Source organism: Nelumbo nucifera, chromosome 6 (genome assembly GCF_055504915.1).
Source record: "Nelumbo nucifera cultivar China Antique chromosome 6, China Antique-T2T, whole genome shotgun sequence".
NCBI lineage: Eukaryota > Viridiplantae > Streptophyta > Magnoliopsida > Proteales > Nelumbonaceae > Nelumbo > Nelumbo nucifera.
Genome location: NC_142654.1, coordinates 11,224,308 through 11,237,336, shown reverse-complemented (window position 1 = coordinate 11,237,336; position 13,029 = coordinate 11,224,308). Strand labels below are relative to the sequence as shown.

General features: G+C 38.3%; 1 protein-coding gene across 1 annotated transcript; it reads left to right on the top strand.

The window, feature by feature from the left end:
* Positions 1–915: 915 nt before the first annotated feature.
* Positions 916–12,787, top strand: LOC104587813 (uncharacterized). Its single transcript, XM_088890171.1, has 6 exons — positions 916–1,350; positions 2,252–2,372; positions 2,649–3,079; positions 10,061–10,129; positions 10,235–10,361; positions 11,108–12,787. Exons 1-6 carry the CDS (start codon positions 1,307–1,309, stop codon positions 12,629–12,631), a joined length of 2,316 nt encoding a protein of 771 aa, XP_088746297.1. The 5' UTR covers positions 916–1,306; the 3' UTR covers positions 12,632–12,787.
* Positions 12,788–13,029: the final 242 nt, after the last annotated feature.

The window sequence follows — 13,029 nt, the reverse complement described above, 5'->3', positions numbered from 1 at the left end:
ATATTAATGATAAAAAAAATTAATATCGTATGATACTTTCAATCTTGTTTCATACCTAGAAAGAATACTATAGGCGGATTTGCACTATTATAACTAACCAAGGTTCGAAATTTCAATACATATCGGACAATATCAATTGACACATATCGTATTGGGAGCCTTCCCAAATGATACATTCCTATAAGGGGTGTTTCAGGGTTTAATCTGGTTCAAGGGTAAAAGGGCCTTAGACCAATCCCTCTGAATCAGGTTCTGAAAGAAAAAAAAAAAAAAGGAATAGTGAGGGCCGATATAGCCTGATACTCCCCCTCATACTGTATCAACATTTTAAACCTTGTATCTGATTGTAGAAGTCCTTTGACCAACCTTCCATCTTGCTCAGTAAGGTATGTTACGAGAGGCCAATTATGCTGCTCACAATATATTCAAAATTACTATATCCCTTGCAAAAACTCTGACTTGGTCCACAGTAATGAGGCAGTGGCAGGTCTATTGGTTCAACCACTTGGCATGGACCGTTTATCTTAAACCAATTTGGAGCAGGCCAGTGGGTCGGCGGGTCATGGACTCACGGCTTATCGAACCTAATTGATAATTAATCATTTGGTTTAATTATGATAGCGAATGAATCATTACCGTCCATATATGATTGAACGGTAGTGAGGCGTGCAATCCTCATTACCCTTTTAAAAGTAGTAGACAGTGAAATCATCACCGCCGTCCAACTGTAAATGGACGGTAGTGATTGACAAACATTATTAATTATGTACAACCAACTTATTATTTCAAGGTATCATTAAGCCTCTTCAATAACGTCTTGTCGTGAAATAGGCCGCTTTTAGTCATTTTCGTGGTCGTTTTTGGTAATTATGCAGCTTAAAATTCGATTAAAGCAAGTTAGTAATTAATACACACAAGGCCCTAAAATTTTGGGGATATTTGTTCCGGAGGTCGACAGAACGGAAGTTCCAGCGCGTATTCTTAACGCCACCAACCAAACGCGCCCAACAGTACAACTATCTTCTTCGTCGTCGTTGTCTCCGTCTTAATTTCTGTCAAAATAAAATGGAAAGTGGCTTTTTCAACTGCTTCCGTTGGCATCTTTGATGGGTTTCGTCCTGAATCTCGTTCTCGTTTGTCTTTAATTCGTCAGACTTGCTAGTGTTCTCGTAAATCTGGTTGTTAACTTCAGCTCAACTTGATGCTGGGGATGCTGATGGGACAAGAATTTGAATTGCCTTGATGCTCGTTGAAGTAGCGGAAGCTAAGTTACGAAGCTAGGGTTTCTTCGGGTTGGGTTCTTATAATGCAGAATTCTGGGGACGAGGATCAGAACAAGCAAGATCAGAGGTAGAAGGCTGGAAATCCTTTACTCATCTTGTTCTAATTTGTATCTAAAACGTGTTTATGTAGAAATTTGGGCGCTTTGATGCTTGTAGTTACAGTTTTAGAGTTCATTTCTGTATTTCTTTTTTCCTCCAGTAAATCTTCTTTCAAATTGCTTTCCGTTGACTTGTTACTGTGCGTTGATGCACGGAATTTTTCCCCTTTTTGTTAAGATATGAATTCGTGTTTGTTCTTCGCTTCTGTTTAACTGATTATGGAGAATTCGTTCGCTGACTTTTTGGAATTTGTAAGTTAAAGCAATGTTCGAATGTACTCTATTTAGGGATTCTGGCTTTGGAGGAACTCTAGGGACTTCAAAGAAGTATTTGTCGTTCCTACATTTTCTTTTGTTTACTTATATTTTGGGAAATGGAAGATGTTTGGACCTTGGACTAATGAAGTTTATGAATTGATGAAAGCGTGTGAATTAAGTTTTTGTTTTGGAGTATCATGATAAATCTCTTAACTTCCAATAAACTACTGATTTTCGGTATAATGAAGAGGTTTTAGGATTTAAAGAATTATGCGTTTTCTTTTTCTTTTGAAAAATGCAAGAGCTTTAGGTGTTTGGCACATTGTGTGAGTTGATGAAATGAAATAATCAGAGATTAGAGGTTTCTCGAGTACTATAACTTGTAGATTCCGCGAATTCTGCTATGCTACTTATTGTTTGTAATCACTGTTTTCCCCCGGTTTGAAGGTCTTAGGTACTTGCTTACTAATTGGATTTGTTGAAAATTAGGGTTCTTACTCATTTGCTTTTGTAATTTGGTAGGGGCATGTTAAAGGCATCTTTCCTAAAGTATAAAGAATTGAGACTTTGTGATTTGAAAGAAAACTGAGTATCTGTGCTCTTATTTCCCAGGAAAAATACGGGTATGGAGGACTCAACTGCTATGACTATTGACTTCCTTCGTGCTCGGTTACTATCTGAAAGATCTGTCTCGAGAACTGCAAGACAAAGAGCTGAAGAGCTAGCTAAGAGGGTTAGTTTCATTGAAATTTTTATCCTTGGTTGTGAAGATTTTGTTCTTTGATCTACTGTTGAAAAATTTGGTTTGCTTGCCTTCTCTCTGGTACTGTGGTTATTAGCATATTATGCTTTCTTCTTTTTGTCTTTGTTTTTTTCTTCACAAATTGAAATTTCTTGTTTCTTTACGTTTATCTGAAACTTCATTAAGCATTTTACAATGATTGGGTTGCCTTATGTTCAATTGTCTCAAATATATTCCATTCTATTTGTTGCTTGAAACTCAATATAGGTAGTTGAACTGGAGGAACAACTAAAGCTTGTGACTCTCCAAAGAAAGAAAGCTGAGAAGGCAACGGCAGAGGTTCTATCTATTTTGGAGAACCATGGAATCAGTGACTTTTCGGAGGCATTTGATTCAAGCTCTGACCAGGAAGAAGCCTCTAAGTCAAAAGAGGATGATGATTCCACAAAGAAAGAGGAAAGTTCTGTGACATCAGAACTGAGAGACAAACCAGAGGAATTGCCTTCTCTGGAGCTTGAAGGTTCTTTACCTGGTAGAAGTTTGTGTTGGAAAAGCTCCAATGATAGTCCAAAATCCACTGAAAAGAAATACATGGATCAGGCTAGAAGGCAGCGGAGCAGTTTGATGTATACTAGTTGGTCTTCTCCAAGGCAATGTCCAGGCAAGTCATGCCGCCAGATAAAACGAAGAGAAACCAGGTTAACTTCTCTCTCTCTCTCTCTCTCTCTCTTCACGCACACACACACATACATGTGTATACATCACACGCACAGCAATGTGAGGCCTTCTGTTGTCATAAAGTGAGAACAGCCACTTTGTGTGCACAAATGCCAGAGGTTAGGTCTGTATCCTGCCTAGCCCTTACAAAACCCCAGATAGCAGATAGTCGGGACCATCATGGGGTAATGGGCTTTTCTTTTCCCAAGAACTGCCTAGCCCTTCTATCTGCACTCATGCAGATAGTCTGTATATTAATTACACTAAGAATGTCTGCAAGGGAATTGTGGGCACTATTACAAGGTCTCTGGTTAGCAAAGCAGTTGGGCTTCAGACAGGTTGAGGTGGAAGCAAGGTTCAAAGTATCGACACAAGCTGATACGCCGGTATCGGTCTGTATCGGTACTTTTTTTAGGTTTTATTTATTTTTGTTCGAAACTGGTTCAGAGGGGTCGGTTTAAGGCCCAGCATCCTCTGAACCAGTGTCTGACCCGATACAACCCCTGGAGGGGCGTATCGGGAAGCCATCGGCACGATATGTATCGGCTGATACAGGCTGATACGTAATCAATACTTTGAACCTTGGGTGGAAGGGGATTCAAAAGTATATAATGTCAAAAAATAAAGAATAGAAATTAGTATATAAACAGACAAAATGAATATTTTAGTTTAATAGTGCCTATTTTATAATTATAGTGTAAAAAAATAAAGAATAAAAAAGTATTTTATGATACATAGTACAAAACTGCTTGGCGATTAGGCGAGGCGAGCCTCAAAGGGCACCTTGTCGCCTAGGCGTTGCCTTGACAACTATGTTATAATCAATTATACATATAACTTGAGAATGTATTGACTGGGGCCATGAACAAGATGCTAAGGTGTTTCTTAATCAGAAACGTATATTTGCTTTCTTTGTTAGCTATAACCCTGTTTGTGAGCGTATGAGCGTATAAGAATTCAATTTTTGGGCAGCAAGGGCTACTATTCAGGAGGTACTCTCTTGTCTAGTTAGAGGAGAATAGGAGGTTTGCAATGAATCTTCCTGAGGGAGAGCAGGTGCCTCTTATGACAAAAAATGGCAGCATCGGTGATGCAACAGTGTGCACTTGGTTGAATCAGTTTGAGCCTCTTTGGAAGCCCAAAAAGATGCTAACAAATCTAAAGAGAAAGAAAAATTGGCTTGAAAAAGACTTTTGACCTCATTTTCGTCTTGAAAGAAATTCATGGGAGAAGAATTGGCAAAAGCTAAAAGCGGGGTCTATTTAAGATACAGTTTTTATTGAATTTGTGAAAATCTTGGGAATAAATTTTCTAGAAATTTACTATTATTTTGAAATACTATTTGTGGTAACTCTTGGACTTACTATTTATAGTAATTGTCATGATTAGTATTTTTAGTAAACTTGTAATTGTTCATGACTTGCCTCCTTCCTTGTGGTAAGCTAGATTCTTGTTCTATTTCATGTCTCTTCATTGGTTATCAATTAGCTCAAAAAGGGCATGAATGTTATAACCATACTTCTCAACGAGTTTACATATTCATGAATGTGTCCTTCTTGGAGTCTCAACCATTTTATCTTGCCTCCCTTCAAGGGGAGAAGTACAATAAGCTTGAGGAGAGGCAACTTCAGCTCCCTTTAGCCATTCATGTGTCTTCTTCTTTGGAGCCTCCTCAGTTTTTTGTCTACACTCGTTGCTAGAAAGATCAGCATAAATCTTGAAGTGCTGACCAGCCAGAAGGAATTATGCAACCTGATCGAACAAGATCTTATGAGACAAACCCAATTCCCACTCAGCCAGGTATTTTTTCATCAATAAAAAAAATAATTTTTTATTAGTAAATAACAAAATAACTTTTATTAAGTTAAAATAGAATTATACAAATTGATTTTACAAAAATGGCTCCTACTGAGCTAGCTCCTTAATGACATCAGGTAATCAAAGAAGCCCTAAAAAATTGCTCCCTAGAAACTCCTTGCTTGGTGAGTGCATCTGCCAAACCATTAGCTGATTTATTATTAACCCATCTAAATGAAGCCTTGATCTCTCTTGCTAGCTATCTAATCTCTCTCGGAACTTGTCTATAAATCCATATCCTTTGGCTGCCACCATTCATTATCAACAATGAATCGCCTTCAACCTCCACATACCTGAGCTATAGTTGTTTGGCTAGTCTTAACCCTTGTAGTCTTCTTTAGAGCCTCCTCAGCTTCTTTTCTACATTTGTTGCTAGAAAGATCAGCATACATCTCCAAGTGTGGACTAACCAGAAGAAGTTATGCAGCCTGATTCAACAAGATCTTATGAGACAAACCTGAAGAGTAGTACATGACCCACTTAACCAAGTATTTTTTTATCAATAACAAAATAAGTTTTTCATCAGTAAATAACAGAATAACTTTTATTAAGTTAAAATAAAATTATACAAATTGATTTTACAAAAATGGCTCCCACTGAGCTAGCCCCTTAATGACATCAGGTAACCAAAGAAGCCCAAAAAATATTGCTCCCTAGAAACTCTTTGGTTGGTGAGTGCATTTTCCAAACCATTGGCTGATCTATTAACCCATCTAAATGAAGCCTCAACCTCTCTTCGTAGCTATCTAATCTCTCTCAGAACTTGTCTATAAATCCATATCCCTGGCTACCTCTATTCATTACCAACATTGAATTGCATTCAATCTCCACGTACCTGAGCTATAGCTGTTTGGCTAGTTTTAACCCTTGTAGTAGTGCTAAGTTTTCTGCTTTAAGTAAACTTCTCTAGCCTATAGGACCAGGAGGGAAAAAAAGAGCATAATTTGTTCCATGGCCATTCCTATCCCCCCCCCCCCCCCCCCCCCCCCCCCACACACACACACACAAAGGTCCCAAATTCCCATGTGAACTTCCACCAAAGTTTAATTTTATCTTGTTATTTGCTTGAAGGAGTCCACTTGTCTTGTAAACTTTCAATGTGGAGGAGGCTGCTACTGCTCCATAGCCTCTTAGCATGCCATCCACTGTAAAACAATTAAAGATCTCTAGAGTCTTAACCCAATGGACTACCTTTAAAGTTATACTTTCAATAATGGCATCCAACATTTTCCATTGATCCTAAAACAGTTCGAATAGAAGAAGCCAACAGCAGATACCAGCTTCAAAGGTTGTTGCAATGATAAAAGGAGGTGTATTTGGCATTGGGCCTAACAAGATAGTAAGAAAACACCAAAATGTAGTCAGAAGACAAGAAGAAGATTGCATTAAAAAGATCGGATAAGAAGACTTATTGATGCAGAGTCCATTGGGGTTTTGGGTTTTGCTTTGGAGCTCTTGTGGGTGGCGGTTTTGTGTGCTTCGGGTATTGTATGGATTCGGTTTTGTTTGTTTTAATGGTCTGGTTTTTATTTGGTGGTTGTTTCTTGTTTCATTTTTGTTCTTTTTTGCTTTGTAAGGGGTTTGGATTTTGAGGGATTGGCTTTGTTGGGATGGTTTGGCCTGGCTGGATTTGTCAGCTTTAGTTGGGTTTCCTTTGGGTTGTTTTTTTCCCCTCAGATGATTGCTTATCACCTCTCTTTGTATCTTCTTTTTTGTTTAATAAAATTTTTATTATCTTCAAAAAAAAAAATATTCACACCCTAGGACCTCTACTATATTTCTCACCTCCTTCTCAGTCATGTTCACCCCATCCACACAGCTCTTCCCTAAGTTAATCTTCAAACTAGATATCCTCTTGAAATTTCTAATGAAATGTAAAATTTTCCTAACCTTATCATCATAACCTCCTTCAGAGAACAACATTATATCATCTACAATTGTAAATGAGTCACCGCCACATCTTGTCTCTCCATCCTTTAATTAGGTTGAAACTATTTGTTCTACTTACCAATCTACTTAGCACATCAGCAATTAGCATGAACAAAAGGGAGAGAGGGGGTCCCCCTACGGCCTACCTTAGTCCTCTTTTAACCAGAAAGAAATCATAGACAGCACTAGTTACCACTTCTGAATAATGATAGATCCTCAAACACCATTCTATCCATCTTCTCCATCTATCCCAAATCCAAATTTCCCTACTCCAACAAAGGACCCATTGATGCAAGAACTGAAGAGTCAAATTTGGAATTTTATGATATTTTATGTATTTCTGTATTTTTGGACAGTAGGGGTATTTTTGTCTTTTTGCACTTTTCTGTGGGGTCCAATGACAGGGTTTAAATTGTCTAGTTATAGTTTGTTTATGTTTAAAATTTCAAAGTCATTGCATAAGTAAGACTAGAGTTATTGATTCTTCTTTGAATTGAAATAGGATATGACAGCTTAGTTTGAGTCCTACTAGGATTATTAAGTCTAACAGCTTGACTCCTAGGATTATTATGAGTTTAGAGTCTATAAATATGTATGGATGTTTTACACAAAGGCAATGAATCATATTGAGTTTTCTTCAGCTTATGCTAGCTATGGTGAGTGATTCCCATGCCCTAGAGTGATTCTAGGCACCCTGTGAGTGATTCTAGGTATTTTCTCTCTTCTTTCTCTCCCTATTTTCTCTCTTATTCCTTCAAGAAGCCATTGACAGCCATAAAACTCTGATCAAGAAGATCATTCATCATTCTCTAAGGATTAGAACTGAGCTGATCCTACATCACCCATCCACCAAATCATATGCCTTTTCTAAATCATAGCTTGCAGACTACGCCCTTCCTTCCACTTCTTTCCTCCACATACTTATTTTCCACCAAGAATCGGTCCACTATTTGGCTGCATATTCTTGATCCTTTGGGATAATACCTTGGCTATCATCTCAACAAACTTCCCACCAAACTAATGGGTCTAAAGTCCTTTGTTTGTCATGCTCTCACCTTGTTAGGAATTACATTAACAAAAGTAGCATTGGCTCCCAGATTTGTTCTTCCTCTATCAAAAAACTGATTAAACACCTCTAAAAGGTGCTTCACAAGTCTATAAAAAAAAAGGTCATGCTTCACAATATCCTGATAAAAATCCATGGTAAATCCATTAGTAGAAAGACAGAATTACTGTTTTAAGCAGCAAGTAAACTACTCTCTGTCTTATTTATGTGTTACAAAAACAAATAAAAGGACTTACTTGCCTCTCCCTACAACATAACAAAAGACATAAATAACCATGTTGATAGAGACAAATATACCCTGAATAAACAGAAAATACCGGAAATACTCAGACCAAAAAATATAAACTAATTTTCTAGATAACCCAACCAGATCTTCCTTTCTCTAACTCTTCCGAAAATAATCTTTTCTTCCCCTTAACTTGCTGGTAAAACTAGAAAAGAATCAAACAATGAATTTGGAAGTTGTAATGACAATGAGCAGATAAAAAAGGTTCCAACACCAAATTCCTCCATTAAAACATAAATTAGAAGTAGGTTCAAATCCTGAAAGACCACAAGGCACAAGGAAATAAATTGAAGACTGGGAGTGTAAAAGAAGAAGCAATCCAATTTATATTAGTGTTATTTTGGAAAGATGTATGGCTAGGGGAAGTATCTCTCATGGATAGATTCCTGTCAATTTACTCCATTTCTTTGAATAAGAGAAAAGTAATCTCTGCTATCAGAGGTAATGGGAATTCTTGGGATTTGGGGTTGAGGAGGGCTTAGGGTGACTTAAATGGAGGCAATTGATTAGCTTTATTTCTCTTTTGAACTCAGCCTTTTAGACACCTCTTGTCAGGATAGCAGGGTTTGGTCAGCCTCCCCTTTAGCTTTAGGTTTCTTCTTGTGCTCCTTATTTTTCAATGTACTTTTGTGTCCCCAGGTTTGACAGGGTCCTTTCCAGCTAAGGGAGTTTGATTAGTCCAGTACCTCCAAAAGTGAGGGCTTTTTGTTGTGAAGTGGCTCACAAAAAGATCAGCACTTGCGATGTGCTTCAAAGTTGATGGCCAAATTGGTACCAATCCCCCCATATCTGTGTCCTCTGCTATGGTTGTAGTGAGACTGCTGAACTCCTATTAATCTCGTGTTCTTTTGTCTCTTGTATTTGTGAATGGTTTTTGTCTCTCTTTAGAGATCTATAAGAGCAGCAATTTTATGGAACTGGTTGACAGCATTACCATTAAGGTAGCACATTGGGTTAAAGTAAATGATTTATTTAAGGAGTTCTCAGTTGATGATATAATTAGGGTCTGGAATGCAGTAGTAACTTATTCAAGGTACAAGCCTACGGCACAAGAAAGTTGGGAACCTTCTACACAGCAAAGAACTAAGCTGAATTTTGGTGGAAGTTCACTTGGAAACCTGGGGCCTTTGGGGGTAGGAAGGGCTCTAAGAGATGGAGTAGGAAAATATAAGAGTGGAGGTGTTGGCCCTCTTCCAAGGGTTGAAACTTTGAAATTGGCTAAACAATTGGGTCTCCATCAGATTGAAGCAGAAGGGGAATCAAAATTGGTAAGGGTGGATGCAGGAAGGAAGTTTAGGGGCCTGAACAAGCCGTGACATAAATATGGTGGTTGACAAGGGAAATTGATATAGAATTTAATTGGGTTAGAAGACCAGTCAATGGATTAGCTAAACAAGGGTCAACTGGGACTGAATTTTTTTGGGCAGCACTGTAATAGTGGACTAAGTTGTGGGATTCTGCACACCTTATCGGGGTGTTTGTTACTTTAATTATTATTAATTTGAATGAAAGTTACCATTTCCAATAAAAAAATTATATTAGTTTTCTTGTTTGGTTCCTTCTCTTGTTTAAAGCAAAGACATCATATACCTGTTGGTTTTTTATTTAGAATTAATATGATCTGACCACTATTCGTTCCCCATGGTGTCACAAGGTACCAGTATTGAAATGTCTGGATAAATCTTGTTTGGGTTAACAAAGGGTCATCCTTATCATCAATTACGCATGCATGTTCTATAGCAACAATGTACACATATAGACACAAATAAATTGTAACTACAATCTTCATATGTAAAACCTTACACACTCTGATTTTGTTGTCAGATCTGCAGAAGATGAGGTATACGATAGACCTATCCAGCTTGAGGATCAAGAAAAGGGAGCTGCTACCAGGTTGGAAAATACTTATAATTATTTTATGGATGGGCTTGTCATCTTGGAAGGTTCTAGAGGTGAGGAAGACGTGGTGACTAACACTGGTTTTTTTGTTAATGGAAGTGGACAAGATACAGACATGGAAAGAGCACTAGAGCACCAAGCTCAGCTCATAGGTCAATATGAAGCAGAAGAAAATGCTCAGAGAGAATGGGAGGAGAAGTACAGAGAAAATAACAGCTGTACTCCGGTATGCCTCATGGATGCATTTTTAAATTGCATGACATTTTGTATGCCTTTGGTTCAAAATATTGTCAGAAAATCCCTGCTATATTGCAAAGCATTTTTTTATCAGCTGCTATATTGCAAAGCATTACACACATATTGCATGTATTGGAAAATGGAAATATATGCCCCCCTTTTATCCTAGAAACAACATGTCTTCTTAAGGAATACAAAGCTTGGTCAGTACTCGGTAATACTTCTGGTATATTGGGTCAGGATATGTCAATCAGATGCAGAGTAGCAGACTACTTTCAATGGCATCATTGTCAATGGAACTGGCTCCATATCTACTAATAGTTTTAAATTTAATTATGGAACTCCAGTACCAACTCTTTATGGGATTTGTGATGCTGATTAGTTTTGACTCTTAGGTGCATTACTGAACCAGTTGTTGGTACTTTGGTTTTTTCCTCTCCTCCTGGGGATTGATAGGTTTTCTAAATATTTTGATGATTAGATATATTTTGGTCCTTATTTCCACATAACAAGTGATGTTTACAGTATTTTCATTCATAAAAAAAAAACAAGTGATGTTTACAGTTTACTTGTTTGCCCGACTCATTAAATTCTGTTTACCCTTATCATGTGACACCCTTTCAGTGTGAAGTCTTGGTTATGCTTAGATATTTCTTTTGTTGGTACTTTATGAACTAGGTTGTGGTGTACTAGAAACTAACAATTATGCTTTATTCTTGTCCATGAAATATGAAGGATTCATGTGAACCTGGGAATCGGTCAGATGTTACTGAAGAAAGAGACTACATCAGGCCTGAAACAACAGAGCCCGGTAAAGCAGTTCTTTCTCATGACCAAGGAATAAAGTCAGAGGCAGAAGGTATCTGCTGCCATGATGATGCAACAGCCAAAACTCCTTCAAGTTCCTTTGTCCCCAGTACATATGGTGATATGGGATGCTCATTGGATCAACATTCCAACAGTAGCAAAAGCACTGCTGGTAATGAACTCCCAGCTGTTTTTTCTTTTCCAGACCAACTTAACCTAGAGCTTAACTCCAAGGTGAAGCAGAAGCAAGAGTGTCCTGAGAATGACCATCTTTACCAACCTTCATCTGAGTACCCTGATCACTGCCAAGTACAGAATTCTTCTTCTCATATGGATGGGAATTTTCTTGAAGGAGAATCATCAAAGAGCCAAAACAACTCCCATGCAGTAATGTTGCATGAAACAGCCAGTGGTTTGGGGAGTGTGTTGGAGGCACTTCAACGTGCAAAGCTATCACTAAAACATGAACTTGATAAATTGCCATTGTCAACCCAAGTGGGAGCTATGGCAAGAGTGCCAGAAATTACTGATCCTGCTACAGGGGCTGATGATACAATAGATATTCCTGTTGGATGTGCTGGTCTATTCAGAGTACCAACTGATTTCCAATTTGAAGCTACTTGTTCTTCTCATACCAAATTATTGGGGTCTTCCTCCAATTCTCAGTTAAGTTTGACCAGTTATTATCCCAGTGTGAGAGTTGGACCTGCTGATAGATATCAATATGCCTACAGCCCTCAGTTGGATACTGAAACTAGAACTTCTATTAAGAAGCCATATGTTGATCCTTATTTGGATGCAGGAATTGGTTCACCTACTATGAGTAGATACACTTATCCTTCATATGCAGACCTTATGCCAAGAATGCCAACCGGCTCTAATGATGGATTTCAGGGATCACGGCCAATGCCAACAATGTCAGCTGGCTCTAGCAATGGATTTCCAAGACTGCAACCTATCCCAAGAGTTAGAATGCCAATGAGCTCTAATGATGGATTTCCTTGGCTGCAACCTGTGCCAAGAATGCCAATTAGTTCTAGTGATGGATTTCCTGGATTGCAACCTATGCCAAGAATGCCATCCAACTCTAGTGATGGATTTCCTGGACTGCAACCTGTGTCAAGAATGCCAGTTAGTTCTAGTGATGGATTTCCTGGACTGCAACCTATGCCAAGAATGCCATCTAGCTCTAGTGATGGATTTCCTGGACTGCAACCTGTGTCAAGAATGCCAGTTAGTTCTAGTGATGGATTTCCTGGACTGCAACCTATGCCAAGAATGCCATCTAGCTCTAGTAATGGATTTCCTGGACGGCAACCTATGCCAAGAATGCCAAATAGCTTTAGTGATGGATTTCCAGGACTAACACCAAGTATGGCACCTGGAGTTCTGTCGGGAGATCGATATGCTGTGTACAAAGATCAGATTCGACCTAATATGCATAGATATTAGTTTGCATTTGGCAGATACTGGGCTGTTCACGTTGTAAGTCTCCCGTGAAGATTTTGTGATATTGATTATGCAATATGTATTTCTCGTAGGAGACCATCTGTATCATATTTGAGTTATAGATGCAAAAAAAAAAAGAAAAAAAACTGTGTATTTAAATCCGCCTTTTCCTTTCAATTACCAAATTAGAGAGATTTTTAAGGCTAAGTTGATTAGCAGCATTTGAGAAAACAATACATGCCACTTGCTACCAAAGTGACGAGCAGTGACAATGTAATCTCATCTTTTTTCTTTGTATGGAGAAGGAAAATCCTGTAGGAATGTTTCCAAGTGCGGGGATCTGCTGTGAAGTGTAAACACAGTATGTTGGTATACATTGGACCTGCATATGGTGTGGCCCC